Source organism: Ascaphus truei, chromosome 23, assembly GCF_040206685.1.
Source record: "Ascaphus truei isolate aAscTru1 chromosome 23, aAscTru1.hap1, whole genome shotgun sequence".
In the NCBI taxonomy this organism is placed as follows: domain Eukaryota; kingdom Metazoa; phylum Chordata; class Amphibia; order Anura; family Ascaphidae; genus Ascaphus; species Ascaphus truei.
The window spans coordinates 6,684,601-6,707,100 of record NC_134505.1 but is presented as its reverse complement, the minus strand read 5'-3'; the positions used below and the strand labels follow the sequence as shown (position 1 = coordinate 6,707,100).

General features: G+C 57.8%; 2 protein-coding genes across 2 annotated transcripts in view; both read right to left on the bottom strand.

Moving 5' to 3' along the window:
- Positions 1 to 6,141, bottom strand: part of LOC142473178 (uncharacterized) — a 22,565-nt gene extending 16,424 nt beyond the window's left edge. The window contains exon 1 of the mRNA XM_075580362.1: positions 6,034 to 6,141. Within this exon, the coding sequence (XP_075436477.1) occupies positions 6,034 to 6,141 (108 nt within the window). The remainder of the gene's footprint in view (positions 1 to 6,033) is intronic.
- LOC142473226 (neurabin-2-like) overlaps positions 2,941 to 22,500 on the bottom strand; it is a 49,936-nt gene continuing 30,376 nt past the window's right edge. The window contains 6 exon segments of the mRNA XM_075580426.1: positions 2,941 to 6,543; positions 9,117 to 9,214; positions 20,175 to 20,404; positions 20,975 to 21,028; positions 21,184 to 21,232; positions 21,234 to 21,521. Of these exon segments, the coding sequence (XP_075436541.1) occupies positions 6,230 to 6,543; positions 9,117 to 9,214; positions 20,175 to 20,404; positions 20,975 to 21,028; positions 21,184 to 21,232; positions 21,234 to 21,521 (1,033 nt within the window). The 3' untranslated portion in view covers positions 2,941 to 6,229.

Sequence of the window (22,500 nt, the reverse complement as noted above, 5' to 3'; positions counted from 1 at the left end):
ACGTGTGACACTGCCCTATAACGTGTGACGCTGCCCTATAACGTGTGACGCTGCCCTATAACGTGTGACGCTGCCCTATAACGTGTGACGCTGCCCTATAACGTGTGACGCTGCCCTATAACGTGTGACGCTGCCCTATAACGTGTGACGCTGCCCTATAACGTGTGACGCTGCCCTATAATGTGTGACGCTGCCCTATAACGTGTGACGCTGCCCTATAACGTGTGACGCTGCCCTATAATGTGTGACTGCCCTATAAGTGTGACACTGCCCTATAATGTGTGACTATGCCCTATAATGTGAGACGCTGCCCTATAACGTGTGACGCTGCCCTATAACGTGTGACACTGCCCTATAACGTGTTACACAGCCCTATAGTGTGTGACACTGCCCTATAATGTGTGACACTGCCCTATAACGTGTGACGCTGCCCTATAACGTGTGACGCTGCCCTATAACGTGTGACGCTGCCCTATAACGTGTGACACTGCCCTATAACGTGTGACGCTGCCCTATAACGTGTGACGCTGCCCTATAACGTGTGACACTGCCCTATAATGTGTGACTCTGCCCTATAATGTGTGACACTGCCCTATAAGTGTGACACTGCCCTATAACATGTGACGCTGCCCTATAACGTGTGACGCTGCCCTATAACGTGTGACTCTGCCCTATAACGTGTGACGCTGCCCTATAACGTGTGACGCTGCCCTATAATGTGTGACGCTGCCCTATAACGTGTGACACTGCCCTATAATGTGTGACGCTGCCCTATAACGTGTGACACTGCCCTATAATGTGTGACACTGCCCTATAATGTGTGACTCTGCTGCCCTATAATGTGTGACTCTGCCCTATAACGTGTGACGCTGCCCTATAATGTGTGACGCTGCCCTATAACGTGTGACACTGCCGTATAATGTGTGACACTGCCCTATAATGTGTGACGCTGCCCTATAATGTGTGACACTGCCCTATAAGTGTGACACTGCCCTATAACATGTGACGCTGCCCTATAACGTGTGACGCTGCCCTATAACGTGTGACGCTGCCTTATAATGTGTGACTCTGCCCTATAACGTGTGACGCTGCCCTATAACATGTGACGCTGCCCTATAATGTGTGACGCTGCCTTATAACGTGTGACCCTGCTGCCCTATAACGTGTGACCCTGCTGCCCTATAACGTGTGACACTGCCCTATAACGTGTGACGCTGCCCTATAACGTGTGACGCTGCCCTATAACGTGTGACGCTGCCTTATAATGTGTGACTCTGCCCTATAACGTGTGACGCTGCCCTATAACATGTGACGCTGCCCTATAATGTGTGACGCTGCCTTATAACGTGTGACCCTGCTGCCCTATAACGTGTGACCCTGCTGCCCTATAACGTGTGACACTGCCCTATAACGTGTGACGCTGCCCTATAACGTGTGACACTGCCCTATAACATGTGACGCTGCCCTATAACGTGTGACCCTGCTGCCCTATAACGTGTGACACTGCCCTATAACATGTGACGCTGCCCTATAACGTGTGACCCTGCTGCCCTATAACGTGTGACACTGCCCTATAATGTGTGACTCTCCCTATAACGTGTGACCCTGCTGCCCTATAATGTGTGACGCTGCCCTATAACGTGTGACACTGCCCTATAATGTGTGACTCTCCCTATAACGTGTGACCCTGCTGCCCTATAATGTGTGACTCTCCCTATAATGTGTGACGCTGCCCTATAATGTGTGACTCTCCCTATAATGTGTGACTCTGCCCTATAATGTGTGACTCTCCCTATAATGTGTCTGATCCAGTAATGAACTCACTGGAACATGTGGGGTTTGGGCTCCACCTTGGGGCTGAGATCAGTATTACAGTGTATAGGAGGAGGAAGGAACAGCAGTATATACAGACAACACATTATAGGGTCTTTCTATTACCCCATATACGCCCTCCCTATAACTCCTATTACCCCATATAACCGCTTCCTATAACTCCTCCTATTACCCCATATAACTCCTCCTATTACCCCATATAACCCCTCCCTATAACTCCTCCTATTACCCCATATAACCGCTCCCTATAACTCCTCCTATTACCCCATATACCCGCTCCCTATAACTCCTCCTATTACCCCATATAACCGCTCCCTATAACACCTCCTATTACCCCATATAACCCCTTCCTATAACTCCTCCTATTACCCCATATACCCGCTCCCTATAACTCCTATTACCCCATATACCCGCTCCCTATAACTCCTCCTATTACCCCATATACCCGCTCCCTATAACTCCTCCTATTACCCCATATAACCGCTCCCTATAACTCCCCCTATTACCCCATATAACCGCTCCCTATAACTCCCCCTATTATTCCATATACCCCTCCCTATAACTCCTCCTATTACCCCATATAACCGCTCCCTATAACTTCTCCTATTACCCCATATAACCCCTCCCTATAACTCCTCCTATTACCCCATATAACCCCTTCCTATAACTCCTCCTATTACCCCATATAACCTCTCCCTATAACTCCTCCTATTATCCCACATAACCGCTCCCTATAACTCCTCCTATTACCCCATATAACCGCTCCCTATAACTCCTCCTATTACCCCATATAACCCCTCCCTGTAACTCCCCCTATTACTCCATATAACCCCTCCCTATAACTCCTCCTATTACCCCATATAACCCCTCCCTATAACTCCTCCTATTACCCCATATAACTGCTCCCTATAACTCCTCCTATTACCCCATATACCCGCTCCCTATTACCCCATATACCTGCTCCTTATTACCCCATATACCCGCTCCCTATTACCCTATATACCCGCTCCCTATTACCCCATATACCCGCACACAGAAGCTGTCACACGGGGCGGGAACATTTTGAATATTGTGCGACGATTTAATGCCAGAATTCACTTTCTTCCCCCCCCCCCCCCCCGTGACCCCAATCCTCAGAATAACGTTATCCTGCTCCCCTCGTTCAGTCCCCCCCAAACCGTTGGGTCGCGCCCTTACCGCACGGGGGCCATTTTAAATCCCCACATTTATACATCTCTTCAATATTTCCCGTTTCATTCAGGATTTTCAGTAACAGACCAATAAATAGACAGGATACTAATTTGGCACAGTATCATCTGGGGCCCCCCTAATCGCCCCTTACACCCCTCTCACGTCCCCCACACATATATCTCACCCCCCACCCTTTTTTAATAAAGAAAATCCCCGATTTCAAGCTGTTAAAGTCTGGTTTCCCCACTTTCTCCCTGGAGAACATTCCCCCGTCTCTGGGGGGGCTGAGCGTCCGGGGGTCCGTCCTCTTATTCTGTAGGGATATATATATATATATTGTAATAGGAAGGGGTATACACCTCGCACAGTTATATATATCTGTGTGTGTGTGTGTATTGTATATGTATATTTATACACACATATATAGCTAATCTCATATTATACACACACACAGCTAATCTCATACTATACACACACACACACCCACACACACACACACTCACAGCTAATCTCATACTATACACACACACAGCTAATCTCATACTATACACACACACACACCCACACACCCACACACCCACACACACACACACACACACACACACACACACACACACACACACACACACACACACACACACACACACACACACACACACACACACACACACACAGCTAATCTCATATTATACACACACCCACAACTAATCTCCTACTATACACACACACAGACACAGCTAATCTCATATTATACACCCACCCACAACTAATCTCATACTATACACACACACACACACACACACACACACACACACACACACACACACACACACACACACACACACACACACACACACACACACACACACACACACACACACACACACACACACACACAGCTAATCTCATATTATACACACACCCACAACTAATCTCATACTATACACACACACACACACACACACACACACACACACTCACAGCTAATCTCATATTATACACACACCCACAACTAATCTCATACTATACACACACACACACACACACACACACACACACACACACACACACAGCTAACCTCATATTATACACACACCCACAACTAATCTCATACTATACACACACACACACACACCCACTCACAGCTAATCTCATATTATACACACACCCACAACTAATCTCATACTATACACACCCACACACACCCACTCACAGCTAATCTCATATTATACACACACCCACAACTAATCTCATACTATACACACACACACACACACACACACACACACACACACACACACACACACACACACACACACACACACACACACACACACACACACACACACACACACACACAACTAATCTCCTACTATACACACACCCACAACTAATCTCATACTACACACACACACACACACACCCACTCACAGCTAATCTCATATTATACACACACCCACAACTAATCTCATACTATACACACACACACACACACACACACACCCACTCACAGCTAATCTCATATTATACACACACCCACAACTAATCTCATACTATACACACACACACACACACACACACACACACACACACACACACACACAGACACACACACACAGACACAGACACAGACACAGACACAGACACAGACACAGACACAGACACAGACACAGACACAGACACAGACACACACAGACACAGACACAGACACAGACACAGACACACACACACACACACACACACACACACACACACACACACACACACACACACACACACACACACACACACTGTGCGAGGAGACGGCGGAGTGTGGTGGGAGGGTCGGAGTGGGACACGCAGCGTGGTCGGGGGTTGGTGGGAGGGTCGGAGTGGGACACAGCGTGGCAGAGGGGTTGGCGGGAGGGTTGGCGGGAGGGTTGGCGTGGGACACGCAGCGTGGTGGGGGGTTGGAGTGGTACACGCAGTGTGGCTGGGGGTTGGTGGGTGGGTCGGAGTGGGACACAGCGTGGCAGAGGGGTTGGCGGGAGGGTTGGCGTGGGACACGCAGCGTGGTGGGGGGTTGGAGTGGTACACGCAGTGTGGCTGGGGGTTGGTGGGTGGGTCGGAGTGGGACACAGCGTGGCAGGGGGGTTGGGGGTAGGTTCGGAGTGGAATACACAGCGTGGCAGGGGGGTTGGCGGGAGGGTTGGCGTGGCACACACGCAGCGTGGTGGGGGGTTGGGGGGAGGTTCGGAGTGGAATACACAGCGTGGCAGGGGGGTTGGCGGGAGGGTTGGCGTGGGACACACGCAGCGTGGTGGGGGGTTGGAGTGGTACACGCAGTGTGGTGGGGGGTTGGTGGGAGGGTCGGAGTGGGACACAGCGTGGCAGAGGGGTTGGCGGGAGGGTTGGCGTGGGACACGCAGCGTGGTGGTTGGGGGGAGGCTCGGAGTTAGACATGCAGTGTGGCACGTGGCTGTTGGGAGGATCGGAATGGGACAGACGCAGCGTGGATGGGGATTGGTGGGAGGGTCGGAGTGGGACACAGCGTGGCAGGGGGGTTGGCGGGAGGTTCGGAGTGGAATACACAGCGTGGCAGGGGGGTTGGCGGGAGGGTAGGCGTGGCACACACGCAGCGTGGTGGGGGGTTGGTGGGAGGGTCGGAGTGGGACACAGCGTGGCAGGGGGGTTGGGGGTAGGTTCGGAGTGGAATACACAGCGTGGCAGGGGGGTTGGCGGGAGGGTAGGCGTGGCACACACGCAGCGTGGTGGGGGGTTGGTGGGAGGGTCGGAGTGGGACACAGCGTGGCAGGGGGGTTGGGGGTAGGTTCGGAGTGGAATACACAGCGTGGCAGGGGGGTTGGAGGGAGGGTTGGCGTGGCACACACGCAGCGTGGTGGGGGGTTGGCGGGAGGGCTGGCGTGGCACACACGCAGCGTGGGGGGGGTTGGCGGGAGGGCTGGCGTGGCACACACGCAGCGTGGTCTCTCTCCCCCTTCCCTGTGGTCCAGAGAGCAAATAACATACACAGATTACCAGCACAGACACGGCACAGAGACACGCAGAGTCCAGGACACGGGGGCCACCTAGTGACCCAAGGGGCCACAGGGCCACAATCACTGCACAGGCCACCATGGGGTCGCCGGACCACCAAGAGACACAAGGGGCCACCAGGGGGCCACAGTCACTGCACAGGACCACTGGGAGACACCAGGGGCCACAGTCATTGCAAAGTCACTTGACACCACCCCCAGGGGCCACTAGGAGACACCGACCCCTGAGGCCACTGGGATCCCATCTTGGTCCAGTATTGAGTTCGCTGGGACCCCCAATCGCGAAGGTCCAGTAAAATGTAACACCCCCCCCCTCCCAGCCCCTCCCCCCTCATTAAGGGGGTAATAGGTGAGACACGGGAAGGGAGATCCTGGGGGTGGTGAGAGGCAGCGTCCCCCCACCCCCTCTCTTCTCCCCGTGACCTGGTGTCTAGGGGGGGCCGGGAGACTGGAGGGTGAGGAGTTTCTTCTCCAAATCGGAGACCTGAAAGAGAAAGGAGAGGGGGAGAGTGAGGGAGGGAAGAGGGGGGGGGAGAGGGAGGGAGAGATATGGGGGGGGGAGAGGGTGGGATGGGGGCAGAGTGAGGGAGGGAAGAGAGGGAATGAAGGGGAGAGTGAGGGAGAGAATGAAGAATGAAGGGGAGGGAGAGGGAGGGAATGAAGGGGCGGAGAGAGGGAGAGGGAGGGAATTCAGGGGGAGAGAGTGAGGTAATGAAGGGGGCAGTGAGGGGAGAGGGGTGATGGAAGGAGAGGGGGAGGGGTGATGGAGGGAGAGGGGGAGGGGTGATGGAAGGAGAGGGGGAGGGGGGATGGAAGGAGAGGGGGAGGGGTGATGGAAGGAGAGGGAGGTGGGGTGATGGAAGGAGAGGGGGAGGGGTGATGGAAGGAGAGGGGTGACGGAAGGAGAGGGGGGTGGTGGATGGAGAGGGGGAGGGGTGACGGAAGGAGAGGGGAGGGGTGACGGAAGGAGAGGGGGGAGGGGTGACGGAAGAAGAGGGGGAGGGGGGATGGAAGGAGAGGAGAGGGGTGACGAAAGGAGAGCGGGAGGGGGGATGGAAGGAGAGGAGAGGGGTGACGAAAGGAGAGTGGGAGGGGTGACGGAAGGAGAGGGGGAGAGGTGACGGAAGGAGAGCGGGAGGGGTGACGGAAGGAGAGGGGGAGGGGTGGCATAAGGAGAGGGGTGATGGAAGGAGAGGGGGAGGGGTGATGGAAGGAGAGGGGGAGGGGTGATGGAAGGAGAGGGGGAGAGGTGATGGAAGGAGAGGGGGAGGGGTGATGGAAGGAGAGCGGGGTGATGGAAGGAGAGGGGGAGGGGTGACGGAAGGAGAGGGGAGGGGTGATGGAAGGAGAGGGGGAAGGGTGATGGAAGGAGAGGGGGAGGGGTGATGGAAGGAGAGGGGGAGGGGTGATGGAAGGAGAGGGGGAGGGGTGATGGAAGGAGAGGGGGAGGGGTGGTGGAAGGAGAGGGGGAGGAGTGATGGAAGGAGAGGGGGAGGGGTGATGGAAGGAGAGGGGGAGGGGTGACGGAAGGAGAGGGGGAGGGGTGACGGAAGGAGAGGGGAGGGGTGACGGAAGGAGAGGGGAGGGGTGACGGAAGGAGAGGGGGAGGGGTGACAGAAGGAGAGGGGGAGGGGTGACGGAAGGAGAGGGGGAGGGGTGACGGAAGGAGAGGGGGAGGGGGTGACGAAAGGAGAGGGGGAGGGGTGACGGAAGGAGAGGAGAGGGGTGACGAAAGGAGAGGGGGAGGAGTGATGGAAGGAGAGGAGGAGGGGGTGATGGAAGGAGAGGGGGAGGGGTGATGGAAGGAGAGGGGGAGGGTTGATGGAAGGAGAGGGGGAGGGGGTGATGGAAGGAGAGGAGGGATGATGGAAGGAGAGGGGAGGGGTGATGGAAGGAGAGGGGGAGGGTGGATGGAAGGAGAGGGGGAGGGGTGACGGAAGGAGAGGGGGAGGGGTGACGAAAGGAGAGGGGGGGGTGACGAAAGGAGAGGGGAGGGGTGACGGAAGGAGAGGGGGAGGGGTGACGGAAGGAGAGGGGGAGGGGTGACGGAAGGAGAGGGGGAGGGGTGACGGAAGGAGAGGGGGAGGGGTGACGGAAGGAGAGGGGGAGGGGTGACGGAAGGAGTGGGGGAGGGGTGACGGAAGGAGAGGGGGAGGGGTGACGGAAGGAGAGGGGGAGGGGGTGACGGAAGGAGAGGGGGAGGGGTGACGGAAGGAGAGGGGGAGGGGTGAGGGAAGGAGAGGGGGGAGGGGTGACGGAAGGAGAGGGGGAGGGGTGACGGAAGGAGAGGGGGAGGGGTCACGGAAGGAGAGGGGGAGGGGTGACGGAAGGAGAGGGGGAGGGGTGACGGAAGGAGAGGGGGAGGGGTGACGGAAGGAGAGGGGGAGGGGTGACGGAAGGAGAGGGGGAGGGGTGACGGAAGGAGAGGGGGAGGGACGACGGAAGGAGAGGGGGAGGGGTGATGGAAGGAGAGGGGTGATGGAAGGAGAGGGGGAGGGTTGATGGAAGGAGGGGGAGGGGTGATGGAAGGAGAGGGGGAGGGGTGATGGAAGGAGAGGGGGAGGGGTGATGGAAGGAGAGGAGGAGGGGTGATGGAAGGAGAGGGGGAGGGGTGATGGAAGAAGAGGGGGAGGGTTGATGGAAGGAGAGGGGAGGGGTGATGGAAGGAGAGGAGGAGGGGTGATGGAAGGAGAGGGGGAGGGGTGATGGAAGGAGAGGGGAAGGGTTGATGGAAGGAGAGGGGGAGGGGTGATGGAAGGAGAGGAGGAGGGATGATGGAAGGAGAGGAGAGGGTTGATGGAAGGAGAGGGGGAGGGACGACGGAAGGAGGAGGGGGAGGGATGATGGAAGGAGAGGAGGAGGGATGATGGAAGGAGAGGGGAGGGATGACGGAAGGAGAGGAGGAGGGATGGTGAAGGAGAGGAGAGGGTTGATGGAAGGAGAGGGGGAGGGACGACGGAAGGAGAGGAAAGGGGTTGATGGAAGGAGAGGGGGAGGGACGACGGAAGGAGAGGAGGCGGGATGATGGAAGGAGAGGAGAGGGTGGGAGCCTCTCACCTTCCCCTGTAGTCTCAGGACCTCGGCGGCGGTGCGTGGCTTCCACCTCCTGTACCTCCTGCTTCTGCGATTCTTCCTTCTTCAGGAAGTCTATCTCCCTGCGGAGAAGAGACAAGATGTTATAGTCAGACGCCCTCTGCAGGGTCTCCGGCGCCCGAACAGCGCCCTCCCCTCCAGGCTCCGCAGCGTCTCCTGCGCCCGAACAGCGCCCTCCCCTCCAGGCTGCGCAGCGTCTCCTGCCCCCAAAGAGCGCCCTCCCCTCCAGGCTCCGCAGCGTCTCCTGCCCCCAAAGAGTGACCTCCCCTCCAGGCTCCTCAGTGTCTGCTGCCCCCAAAGAGCGCCCTCCCCTCCAGGCTCCTCAGTGTCTCCTGCCCCCAAAGAGCGACCTCCCCTCCAGGCTCCGCTGTGTCTCCTGCCCACCAAAGAGCGCCCTCCCCTCCAGGCTCCTCAGTGTCTCCTGCCCCCAAAGAGCGCCCTCCCCTCCAGGCTCCGCAGCGTCTCCTGCCCCCAAAGAGCGCCCTCCCCTCCAGGCTCCTCAGTGTCTCCTGCCCCCAAAGAACGCCCTCCCCTCCAGGCTCCGCAGCGTCTCCTGCCCCCAAAGAGCGACCTCCCCTCCAGGCTCCGCAGTGTCTCCTGCCCCCCAAAGAGCGCCCTCCCCTCCAGGCTCCGCTGTGTCTCCAGCCTCCAAAGAGCGCCCTCCCCTCCAGGCTCCTCAGTGTCTCCTGCCCCCAAAGAGCGCCCTCTCCCTCCAGGCTCCTCAGTGTCTCCTGCCCCCAAAGAGCGCCCTCCCCTCCAGGCTCCGCAGTGTCTCTTGCCTCCAAAGAGCGCCCCTCCCCCTCCAGGCTCCGCAGCGTCTCCTGCCCCCGAACAGCGCCCTCCCCTCCAGGCTCCTCAGTGTCTCCTGCCCCCAAAGAGCGCCCTCCCCTCCAGGCTCCGCAGCGTCTCCTGCCCCCAAAGAGCGCCCTCCCCTCCAGGCTCCTCAGCGTCTCCTGCCCCCAAAGAGCGCCCTCCCCTCCAGGCTCCTCAGCGTCTCCTGCCCCCAAAGAGCGCCCTCCCCTCCAGGCTCCTCAGTGTCTCCTGCCCCCAAAGAGCACCCTCCCCTCCAGGCTCCTCAGCGTCTCCTGCCCCCAAAGAGCGACCTCCCCTCCAGGCTCCGCAGCGTCTCCTGCCCCCAAAGAGCGCCCTCCCCTCCAGGCTCCTCAGTGTCTCCTGCCCCCAAAGAGCGCCCTCCCCTCAAGGCTCCTCAGTGTCTCCTGCCCCCAAAGAGCGCCCTCCCCTCCAGGCTCCTCAGTGTCTCCTGCCCCCAAAGAGCGCCCTCCCCTCCAGGCTCCTCAGCGTCTCCTGCCCCCAAAGAGCGCCCTCCCCTCCAGGCTCCTCAGCGTCTCCTGCCCCCAAAGAGCGCCCTCCCCTCCAGGCTCCGCTGTGTCTCCTGCCTCCAAAGAGCGCCCTCCCCTCCAGGCTTCGCTGTGTCTCCTGCCCCAAAAGAGCGCTCTCCCCTCCAGGCTCCGCAGCGTCTCCTGCCCCCAAAGAGCGAGCTCCCCTCCAGGCTCCTCAGCGTCTCCTGCCCCCAAAGAGCGCCCTCCCCTCCAGGCTCCGCAGCGTCTCCTGCCCCCAAAGAGCGCCCTCCCCTCCAGGCTCCTCAGTGTCTCCTGCCCCCAAAGAGCGACCTCCAGTCCAGGCTCCGCAGCGTCTCCTGCCCCCAAAGAGCGACCTCCCCTCCAGGCTCCTCAGTGTCTCCTGCCCCCAAAGAGCGACCTCCCCTCCAGGCTCCTCAGTGTCTCCTGCCCCCAAAGAGCGACCTCCCCTCCAGGCTCCGCAGCGTCTCCTGCCCCCAAAGAGCGCCCTCCCCTCCAGGCTTCTCAGTGTCTCCAGCCCCCAAAGAGCGCCCTCCCCTCCAGGCTCCGCTGTGTCTCCTGCCTCCAAAGAGCGCCCTCCCCTCCAGGCTTCGCTGTGTCTCCTGCCCCCAAAAAGCGCCCTCCCCTCCAGGCTCCGCAGCGTCTCCTGCCCCCAAAGAGCGACCTCCCCTCCAGGCTCCTCAGTGTCTCCTGCCCCCAAAGAGCGCTCTCCCCTCCAGGCTCCTCAGCGTCTCCTGCCCCCAAAGAGCGCCCTCCCCTCCAGGCTCCGCAGCGTCTCCTGCCCCCAAAGAGCGACCTCCCGTCCAGGCTCCGCAGCGTCTCCTGCCCCCAAAGAGCGACCTCCCCTCCAGGCTCCGCAGTGTCTCCTGCCCCCAAAGAGCGACCTCCACTCCAGACTCCGCAGCGTCTCCTGCCCCCAAAGAGCGACCTCCCCTCCAGGCTCCGCAGTGTCTCCTGCCCCCAAAGAGCGCCCTCCCCTCCAGGCTCCGCAGCGTCTCCTGCCCCCAAAGAGCGACCTCCCCTCCAGGCTTCTCAGTGTCTCCAGCCCACAAAGAGCGCCCTCCCCTCCAGGCTCCGCAGCGTCTCCTGCCCCCAAAGAGCGCCCTCCCCTCCAGGCTCCTCAGTGTCTCCTGCCCCCAAAGAGCGCCCTCCCCTCCAGGCTCCGCAGCGTCTCCTGCCCCCAAAGAGCGCCCTCCCCTCCAGGCTCCTCAGTGTCTCCTGCCCCCAAAGAACCCCCTCCCCTCCAGGCTCCGCAGCGTCTCCTGCCCCCAAAGAGCGACCTCCCCTCCAGGCTCCGCAGTGTCTCCTGCCCCCAAAGAGCGCCCTCCCCTCCAGGCTCCGCTGTGTCTCCAGCCTCCAAAGAGCGCCCTCCCCTCCAGGCTCCTCAGTGTCTCCTGCCCCCAAAGAGCGCCCTCCCCTCCAGGCTCCTCAGTGTCTCCTGCCCCCAAAGAGCGCCCTCCCCTCCAGGCTCCGCAGTGTCTCTTGCCTCCAAAGAGCGCCCCTCCCCTCCAGGCTCCGCAGCGTCTCCTGCCCCCGAACAGCGCCCCTCCCCTCCAGGCTCCTCAGTGTCTCCTGCCCCCAAAGAGCGCCCTCCCCTCCAGGCTCCGCAGCGTCTCCTGCCCCCAAAGAGCGCCCTCCCCTCCAGGCTCCTCAGCGTCTCCTGCCCCCAAAGAGCGCCCTCCCCTCCAGGCTCCTCAGCGTCTCCTGCCCCCAAAGAGCGCCCTCCCCTCCAGGCTCCTCAGTGTCTCCTGCCCCCAAAGAGCGCCCTCCCCTCCAGGCTCCTCAGCGTCTCCTGCCCCCAAAGAGCGACCTCCCCTCCAGGCTCCGCAGCGTCTCCTGCCCCCAAAGAGCGCCCTCCCCTCCAGGCTCCTCAGCGTCTCCTGCCCCCAAAGAGCGCCCTCCCCTCAAGGCTCCTCAGTGTCTCCTGCCCCCAAAGAGCGCCCTCCCCTCCAGGCTCCTCAGTGTCTCCTGCCCCAAAGAGCGCCCTCTCCCTCCAGGCTCCTCAGCGTCTTCTGCCCCCAAAGAGCGCCCTCCCCTCCAGGCTCCTCAGCGTCTCCTGCCCCCAAAGAGCGCCCTCCCCCTCCAGGCTCCGCTGTGTCTCCTGCCTCCAAAGAGCGCCCTCCCCTCCAGGCTTCGCTGTGTCTCCTGCCCCCAAAGAGCGCTCTCCCCTCCAGGCTCCGCAGCGTCTCCTGCCCCCAAAGAGCGAGCTCCCCTCCAGGCTCCTCAGCGTCTCCTGCCCCCAAAGAGCGCCCTCCCCTCCAGGCTCCGCAGCGTCTCCTGCCCCCAAAGAGCGCCCTCCCCTCCAGGCTCCTCAGTGTCTCCTGCCCCCAAAGAGCGACCTCCCGTCCAGGCTCCGCAGCGTCTCCTGCCCCCAAAGAGCGACCTCCCCTCCAGGCTCCTCAGTGTCTCCTGCCCCCAAAGAGCGACCTCCCCTCCAGGCTCCTCAGTGTCTCCTGCCCCCAAAGAGCGACCTCCCCTCCAGGCTCCGCAGCGTCTCCTGCCCCCAAAGAGCGCCCTCCCCTCCAGGCTCCGCAGCGTCTCCTGCCTCCAAAGAGCGCCCTCCCCTCCAGGCTTCTCAGTGTCTCCAGCCCCCAAAGAGCGCCCTCCCCTCCAGGCTCCGCTGTGTCTCCTGCCTCCAAAGAGCGCCCTCCCCTCCAGGCTTCGCTGTGTCTCCTGCCCCCAAAAAGCGCCCTCCCCTCCAGGCTCCGCAGCGTCTCCTGCCCCCAAAGAGCGACCTCCCCTCCAGGCTCCTCAGTGTCTCCTGCCCCCAAAGAGCGCTCTCCCCTCCAGGCTCCTCAGCGTCTCCTGCCCCCAAAGAGCGCCCTCCCCCTCCAGGCTCCGCAGCGTCTCCTGCCCCCAAAGAGCGACCTCCCGTCCAGGCTCCGCAGCGTCTCCTGCCCCCAAAGAGCGACCTCCCCTCCAGGCTCCGCAGTGTCTCCTGCCCCCAAAGAGCGACCTCCCCTCCAGACTCCGCAGCGTCTCCTGCCCCCAAAGAGCGACCCTCCCCTCCAGGCTCCGCAGTGTCTCCTGCCCCCAAAGAGCGCCCTCCCCTCCAGGCTCCGCAGCGTCTCCTGCCCCCAAAGAGCGACCTCCCCCTCCAGGCTTCTCAGTGTCTCCAGCCCCCAAAGAGCGCCCTCCCCTCCAGGCTCCGCAGCGTCTCCTGCCCCCAAAGAGCGCCCTCCCCTCCAGGCTCCTCAGTGTCTCCTGCCCCCAAAGAGCGACCTCCCCTACAGGCTCCTCAGTGTCTCCTGCCCCCAAAGAGCGCCCTCCCCTCCAGGCTCCTCAGTGTCTCCTGCCCCCAAAGAGCGACCTCCCTTCCAGGCTCCGCAGCGTCTCCTGCCCCCAAAGAGCGACCTCCCCTCCAGGCTCCTCAGCGTCTTCTTCCCCCAAAGAGCGCCCTCCCCTCCAGGCTCCGCAGCGTCTCCTGCCCCCAAAGAGCGCCCTCCCCCTCCAGGCTCCGCAGCGTCTCCTGCCCCCAAAGAGCGCCCTCCCCTCCAGGCTCCTCAGTGTCTCCTGCCCCCAAAGAGCGCCCTCCCCTCCAGGCTCCTCAGTGTCTCCTGTCCCCAAAGAGCGCCCTCCCCTTCAGGCTCCGCAGTGTCTCCTGCCCCCAAAGAGCGCCCCTCCCCTCCAGGCTCCTCAGTGTCTCCTGCCCCCAAAGAGCGACCTCCCCTCCAGGCTCCTCAGTGTCTCCTGCCCCCAAAGAGCGACCCTCCCCTCCAGGCTCCTCAGTGTCTCCTGCCCCCAAAGAGCGCCCTCTTTCCAGGCTCCTCAGTGTCTCCTGCCCCCAAAGAGCGCCCTCCCCTTCAAGCTCCGCAGCGTCTCCTGCCCCCAAAGAGCGCCCTCCCCTCCAGGCTCCTCAGCGTCTCCTGCCCCCAAAGAGCGACCTCCCCTCCAGGCTCCGCAGCGTCTCCTGCCCCCAAAGAGCGCCCTCCCCCTCCAGGCTCCGCTGTGTCTCCTGCCCCCAAAGAGCGACCTCCCCTCCAATACTCTCATGAAGAAGGAATGGACGAGGTGATAGAAGGAAGGAATGAAAGAGGAGAGGTCACTGGGTGATGAAAGCAAGGAATGAGAGAGGAGAGGTCACTATGTGGTGGATGGAAGGAATGAGAGAGGAGAGGTCACTAGGTGATGGAAGGAATGAGAGAGGAGAGGTCACTAGGTGATGGAAGGAATGAGAGAGGAGAGGTCACTAGGTGATGGAAGGAATGAATGAGAGAGGAGAGGTCACTAGGTGATGGAAGGAATGAGAGGGGAGAGGTCACTAGGTGATGGAAGGAATGAGAGAGGAGAGGTCACTAGGTGATGGAAGGAATTAGAGAGGAGAGGTCACTAGGTGATGGAAGGAATGAAAGAGGAGAGGTCACTAGGTGATGGAAGGAAGGAATGAGAGAGGAGAGGTCACTAGGTGATGGATGGAAGGAATTAGAGAGGAGAGGTCACTGGGTGATGGAAGGAATGAGAGAGGAGAGGTCACTAGGTGATGGATGGAAGGAATTAGAGAGGAGAGGTCACTAGGTGATGGAAGGAATGAAAGAGGAGAGGTCACTAGGTGATGGAAGGAAGGAATGAGAGAGGAGAGGTCACTAGGTGATGGATGGAAGGAATTAGAGAGGAGAGGTCACTGGGTGATGGAAGGAATGAGAGAGGAAAGGTCACTAGGTGATGGATGGAAGGAATGTGAGAGGAGAGGTCACTAGGTGATGGATGGAAGGAATTAGAGAGGAGAGGTCACTGGGTGATGGAAGGAATGAGAGAGGAGAGGTCACTAGGTGATGGAAGGAATGAGAGAGGAGAGGTCACTGGGTGATGGAATGAATGAGAGAGGAGAGGTCACTAGGTGATGGAAGGAATGAGAGAGGAGAGGTCACTAGGTGATGGAAGGAATGAAAGAGGAGAGGTCACTAGGTGATGGAAGGAATGAGAGAGGAGAGGTCACTGGGTTATGGAAGGAATGAGAGAGGAGAGGTCACTAGGTGATGGAAGGAATGAGAGAGGAGAGGTCACTAGGTGATGGAAGGAATGAGAGAGGAGAGGTCACTAGGTGATGGAAGGAATGAGAGATGAGAGGTAACTAGGTGATGGATGGAAGGAATGAGAGAGGAGAGGTCACTAGGTGATGGAAGGAAGGAATGAGAGAGGAGAGGTCACTAGGTGATGGAAGGAAGGAATGAGAGAAGAGAGGTCACTAGGTGATGGAAGGAAGGAATGAGAGAGGAGAGGTCACTAGGTGATGGAAGGAATGAGAGAGGAGAGGTCACTAGGTGATGGATGGAAGGAATGAGAGAGGAGAGGTCACTAGGTGATGGAAGGAATGAGAGAGGAGAGGTCACTAGGTGATGGAAGGAATGAGAGAGGAGAGGTCACTAGGTGATGGAATGAATGAGAGAGGAGAGGTCACTAGGTGGTGGAAGGAATGAGAGAGGAGAGGTCACTAGGATGGAATAAATGAGAGAGGAGAGGTCACTAGGTGATGGAAGGAATGAGAGAGGAGAGGTCACTAGGTGATGGATGGAAGGAATGAGAGAGGAGAGGTCACTAGGTGATGGATGGAAGGAATGAGAGAGGAGAGGTCACTAGGTGATGGAAGGAATGAGAGAGGAGAGGTCACTAGGTGGTGGAAGGAATGAGAGAGGAGAGGTCACTAGGTGATGGAAGGAATGAGAGAGGAGAGGTCACTAGGATGGAAGGAATGAGAGAGGAGAGGTCACTAGGTGGTGGATGGAAGGAATGAGAGAGGAGAGGTCACTAGGATGGAAGGAATGAGAGAGGAGAGGTCACTAGGTGATGGATGGAAGGAATGAGAGGGGAGAGGTCACTAGGTGGTGGAAGGAATGAGAGAGGAGAGGTCACTGGGTGGTGGAAGGAATGAGAGAGGAGAGGTCACTAGGTGATGGATGGAAGGAATGAGAGAGGAGAGGTCACTAGGTGATGGAAGGAATGAGAGAGGAGAGGTCACTAGGTGATGGAAGGAATGAGAGAGGAGAGGTCACTAGGTGGTGGAAGGAATGAGAGAGGAGAGGTCACTAGGTGATGGAAGGAATGAGAGAGGAGAGGTCACTAGGTGATGGAATGAATGAGAGCGACCTCCCCTCCAGGCTTCTCAGTGTCTCCAGCCCACAAAGAGCGCCCTCCCCTCCAGGCTCCGCAATGTCTCCTGTCCCCAAAGAGCGCCCTCCCCTCCAGGCTCCGCAGGGTCTCCTGCCCCCAAAGAGCGCCCTCCCCTCCAGGCTCCTCAGTGTCTCCTGCCCCCAAAGAGCGACCTCCCCTCCAGGCTCCTCAGTGTCTCCTGCCCCCAAAGAGCGACCTCCCCTCCAGGCTCCTCAGTGTCTCCTGCCCCCAAAGAGCGCCCTCCCCTCTAGGCTCCTCAGTGTCTCCTGCCCCCAAAGAGCGCCCTCCCCTTCAGGCTCCGCAGCGTCTCCTGCCCCCAAAGAGCGCCCTCCCCTCCAGGCTCCCTCAGCGTCTCCTGCCCCCAAAGAGCGACCTCACCTCCAGGCTCCGCAGCGTCTCCTGCCCCCAAAGAGCGCCCTCCCCTCCAGGCTCCGCTGTGTCTCCTGCCCCCAAAGAGCGACCTCCCCTCCAATACTCTCATGAAGAAGGAATGGACGAGGTGATAGAAGGAAGGAATGAAAGAGGAGAGGTCACTAGGTGATGGAAGCAAGGAATGAGAGAGGAGAGGTCACTAGGTGGTGGATGGAAGGAATGAGAGAGGAGAGGTCACTAGGTGATGGAAGGAATGAGAGAGGAGAGGTCACTAGGTGATGGAAGGAATGAGAGAGGAGAGGTCACTAGGTGATGGAAGGAATGAATGAGAGAGGAGAGGTAACTAGGTGATGGAAGGAATGAGAGGGGAGAGGTCACTAGGTGATGGAAGGAATGAGAGAGGAGAGGTCACTAGGTGATGGAAGGAATTAGAGAGGAGAGGTCACTAGGTGATGGAAGGAATGAAAGAGGAGAGGTCACTAGGTGATGGAAGGAAGGAATGAGAGAGGAGAGGTCACTAGGTGATGGATGGAAGGAATTAGAGAGGAGAGGTCACTGGGTGATGGAAGGAATGAGAGAGGAGAGGTCACTAGGTGATGGATGGAAGGAATTAGAGAGGAGAGGTCACTAGGTGATGGAAGGAATGAAAGAGGAGAGGTCACTAGGTGATGGAAGGAAGGAATGAGAGAGGAGAGGTCACTAGGTGATGGATGGAAGGAATTAGAGAGGAGAGGTCACTGGGTGATGGAAGGAATGAGAGAGGAAAGGTCACTAGGTGATGGATGGAAGGAATGTGAGAGGAGAGGTCACTAGGTGATGGATGGAAGGAATTAGAGAGGAGAGGTAACTGGGTGATGGAAGGAATGAGAGAGGAGAGGTCACTAGGTGATGGAAGGAATGAGAGAGGAGAGGTCACTGGGTGATGGAATGAATGAGAGAGGAGAGGTCACTAGGTGATGGAAGGAATGAGAGAGGAGAGGTCACTAGGTGATGGAAGGAATGAGAGAGGAGAGGTCACTAGGTGATGGAAGGAATGAGAGAGGAGAGGTCACTAGGTGATGGATGGAAGGAATGAGAGAGGAGAGGTCACTAGGTGATGGAAGGAATTAGAGAGGAAAGGTCACTAGGTGATGGAAGGAATGAGAGAGGAGAGGTCACTAGGTGATGGATGGAAGGAATGAGAGAGGAGAGGTCACTAGGTGATGGAAGGAATGAATGAGAGAGGAGAGGTCACTAGGTGATGGATGGAAGGAATGAGAGAGGAGAGGTCACTAGGTGATGGATGGAAGGAATGAGAGAGGAGAGGTCACTAGGTGATGGAATGAATGAGAGAGGAGAGGTCACTAGGTGATGGAAGGAATGAGAGAGGAGAGGTCACTGGGTGATGGAAGGAATGAGAAAGGAGAGGTCACTGGTGATGGAAGGAATGAGAGAGGAGAGGTCACTAGGTGATGGAAGGAATGAGAGAGGAGAGGGTCACTAGGTGATGGATGGAAGGAATGAGAGAGGAGAGGTCACTAGGTGATGGAAGGAAGGAATGAGAGAGGAGAGGTCACTAGGTGATGGAAGGAAGGAATGAGAGAGGGGAGGTCACTAGGTGATGGAAGGAATGAGAGAGGAGAGGTCACTAGGTGATGGATGGAAGGAATGAGAGAGGAGAGGTCACTAGGTGATGGAAGGAATGAGAGAGGAGAGGTCACTAGGTGATGGAAGGAATGAGAGAGGAGAGGTCACTAGGTGATGGAAGGAATGAGAGAGGAGAGGTCACTAGGTGATGGAAGGAATGAGAGAGGAGAGGTCACTAGGTGATGGAATGAATGAGAGAGGAGAGGTCACTAGGTGGTGGAAGGAATGAGAGAGGAGAGGTCACTAGGATGGAATAAATGAGAGAGGAGAGGTGACTAGGTGATGGAAGGAATGAGAGAGGAGAGGAAGAGAGGAGAGGTCACTAGGTGATGGAAGGAATGAGAGAGGAGAGGTCACTAGGTGATGGAAGGAATGAGAGAGGAGAGGTCACTAGGTGATGGAAGGAATGAGAGAGGAGAGGTCACTAGTGATGGAAGGAATGAGAGAGGAGAGGTCACTAGGATGGAAGGAATGAGAGAGGAGAGGTCACTAGGTGGTGGATGGAAGGAATGAGAGAGGAGAGGTCACTAGGATGAAGGAATGAGAGAGGAGAGGTCACTAGGTGATGGATGGAAGGAATGAGAGGGGAGAGGTCACTAGGTAGGTGGAAGGAATGAGAGAGGATAGGTCACTGGGTGGTGGATAGGAATGAGAGAGGAGAGGTCACTAGGATGGAAGGAATGAGAGAGGAGAGGTCACTAGGATGGAATGAATGAGAGAGGAGAGGTCACTAGGATGGAAGGAATGAGAGAGGAGAGGTCACTAGGATGGAAGGAATGACAGAGGAGAGGTCACTAGGATGTAATGAATGAGAGAGGAGAGGTCACTAGGTGGTGGAAGGAATGAGAGAGGAGAGGTCACTAGGTGGTGGAAGGAATGAGAGAGGAGAGGTCACTAGGATGGAAGGAATGAATGAGAGAGGAGAGGTCACTAGGTGATGGAAGGAATGAGAGAGGAGAGGTCACTAGGTGATGGAAGGAATGAGAGAGGAGAGGTCACTAGGTGGTGGAAGAATGAGAGAGGAGCAGGTCACTAGGTGGTGGAAGGAATGAGAGAGGAGAGGTCACTAGGTGGTGGAAGGAATGAGAGAGGAGAGGTCACTAGGTGATGGAAGGAATGAGAGAGGAGAGGTCACTAGGTGGTGGAAGGAATGAGAGAGGAGAGGTCACTAGGTGGTGGAAGGAATGAGAGAGGAGAGGTCACTAGGTGATGGAAGGAATGAGAGAGGAGAGGTCACTAGGTGGTGGAAGGAATGAGAGAGGAGAGGTCACTAGGTGGTGGAAGGAATGAGAGAGGTGAGGTCACTAGGTGATGGATGGAAGGAATGAGAGAGGAGAGGTCACTAGGTGATGGAAGGAATGAGAGAGGAGAGGTCACTAGGTGGTGGAAGGAATAAGAGAGGAGAGGCCACTAGGTGGTGGAAGGAATGAGAGAGGAGAGGTCACTAGGATGGAAGGAATGAATGAGAGAGGAGAGGTCACTAGGATGGAAGGAATGAATGAGAGAGGAGAGGTCACTAGGATGAAATGGATGAATAAGAGGGAGGAGGTGGATGAATAAGGGTGGTGTCTCCTCCCGGTGGGGGGGAACCTCTTACTTCTGCTGGTACTCCTTGATGAGTCTCTTGGCCTTGCTGTACTTGCGTTCCAGTCCCTGGTGCTGGGCCTGGGTCTCCTTCAGGTGCTCGTCCACCGCCTGGCACAGGCTCTGAGCCTCCATCCAATAGCCCTGCAGCTTCTCCACACGCTCCCTGTTCTCTTGCACACTCTGTTGCAGCTGCACCTTCTCCACCCGCCACCGAGACCGCTCCTGCTCCAGGCCGGCCAACTACAGGGAGAGGACACGAGAGGGGGGGGGGGCGGCTTAGTTGGATGAGTGGGACAGGAAGATGTCAGGCGTTGGGTGACATTGGTTTTGGTGGGCCAGTGACGTTGGGCGATGGGTGACATTGGTGAGGCGGGCCAAGTGATGTTGGGTGATGGGTGACATTGGTGAGGTGTTCCAGTGATGTTGGGCGATGGGTGACATTGGGTGAGGTGGACAGTGATGTTGGGCGATGGTTGACATTGGGTGAGGTGGGCCAGTGATGTTGGGCGATGGGTGACATGGGTGAGGTGGACCAGTGATGTTGGGCGATGGGTGACATGGGTGAGGCGGGCCAGTGATGTTGGGTGATGGGTGACATTGGGTGAGGTGTTCCAGTGACGTTGGGCGATGGGTGACATTGGGTGAGGTGGACCAGTGATGTTGGGCGATGGTTGACATTGGGTGAGGTGGGCCAGTGATGTTGGGCGATGGGTGACATTGGGTGAGGTGGACCAGTGATGTTGGGCGATGGGTGACATTGGGTGAGGTGGGCTAGTGATGTTGGGCGATGGTGCCACTCCCTTCTCTCACCTTTCTCTTCAGTTGCTGGATCTCGGCCTCGGACACCGCGTGTTTGATCTGCAGCTGCACGAGAGGACACACATGTCAGAGGTCATGCCAAGTGAAGAGGTCCCACTAGGCACACGGCTGTATCCGGTGGGACATCTTTCTCCTGGATCTGGGTCACCAGAGAGCGAGACGTTAAGGGGGATAGTCTCCGTGTACAATGCACCCCTCACCTCTTTAAACTTGTGCACCAGTTTTTCGGGGTCCATCTCACGGGGGACAGGGTGTCCTCTCCCTCGGCAGTTCGAACACCTCGATGGCCAGTTCTCCGCCCGGGAACATGGGACTCATCTCTTCGTCCTCCTCGTCCGTGGCATACTCCCCGTCTGAGAAACCCACAGAGGGGGCAATCACTGCCGCTCTTAGATGGGGGGCTACCCCTCCCCAAAACCCATCATCGTTTCCCACCCGAATAGCAGCCCCATTATCAGGGATCACCCGAAAAACAGCATCCCTTTCGTCCCGGAGACAGGCGTCACCCCAAAAACACAACATCAAGCTCATCCCAAATCAGCATTGTCCCTCCTAGTCACCCCTAAACCAGCAAGAACCCCAAAACACAATACCATGTTCATCCTACAGACATCAGCACTTAGAGTCACCCCAAACCCCACATTTCCTCCCCCATTTTTAACACTAGTGAGCTCTCTCCTCTCCTCTTAACCCCACCCCCAAACATTCTCTTCTTACCTCTCCTTACCCAATGCCCCTCTCCCCCATTCGCCTTATTAGTCCCCCAATCCTTTCCTCCCTCATTAACCCATTACATTCTCCCACCCCCACCTCTTCCCCCTATCCCCTTCTTATCCAATGCTCCTCACCGCCCTTCCATCTCCTCGTCATTGAATCTTCCTCCCCCCCTCTCACCTACTCCTTATGCTGGCTGTAGCTCTGTTCGATAGTCTCTCACACCCTCCCCCCTCATCTCCCTTCTGCCCTCCCCCATCTAACCTCCTCGTCATCTTTATTATACTGGGTGTATCTCTGCCCCATATTCTCTCTACCCCATATTCTCTCTACCCCCCTCTCCTCTCCCCCCCCTCATCCTCCTCATTATACTGGGAGTATCTCTGCCCCATGTCCTCTCTCTCCTCCTCCCCCCTCTCCCCCCTCTCCCCCCTCATTATACTGGTTGTATCTCTCCCCCCTCACCTCCCTCCCCCTCTCCTCTCCCCCTCTCACCTCCTCATTCTCATCATTATACTGGTTGTATCTCTCCCCCCTCTCCTCCCTCCCCCCTCTCACCTCATTATACTGGTTGTATCTCTCCACCCTCTCCCCCCTCCCCCTCCCCCCTCCCTCACCTCCTCATTATACTGGTTATATCTCTCCCCCCTCTCCTCTCTCTCCTCTCCCCCCTCTCACCTCCTCATCCTCCTCATTATACTGGTTGTATCTCTCCCCCTCCCCTCTCACCTCCTCATCCTCCTCATTATACTGGTTGTATCTCTCCCCCCTCTCCTCTCCCCCTCTCACCTCCTCATTATACT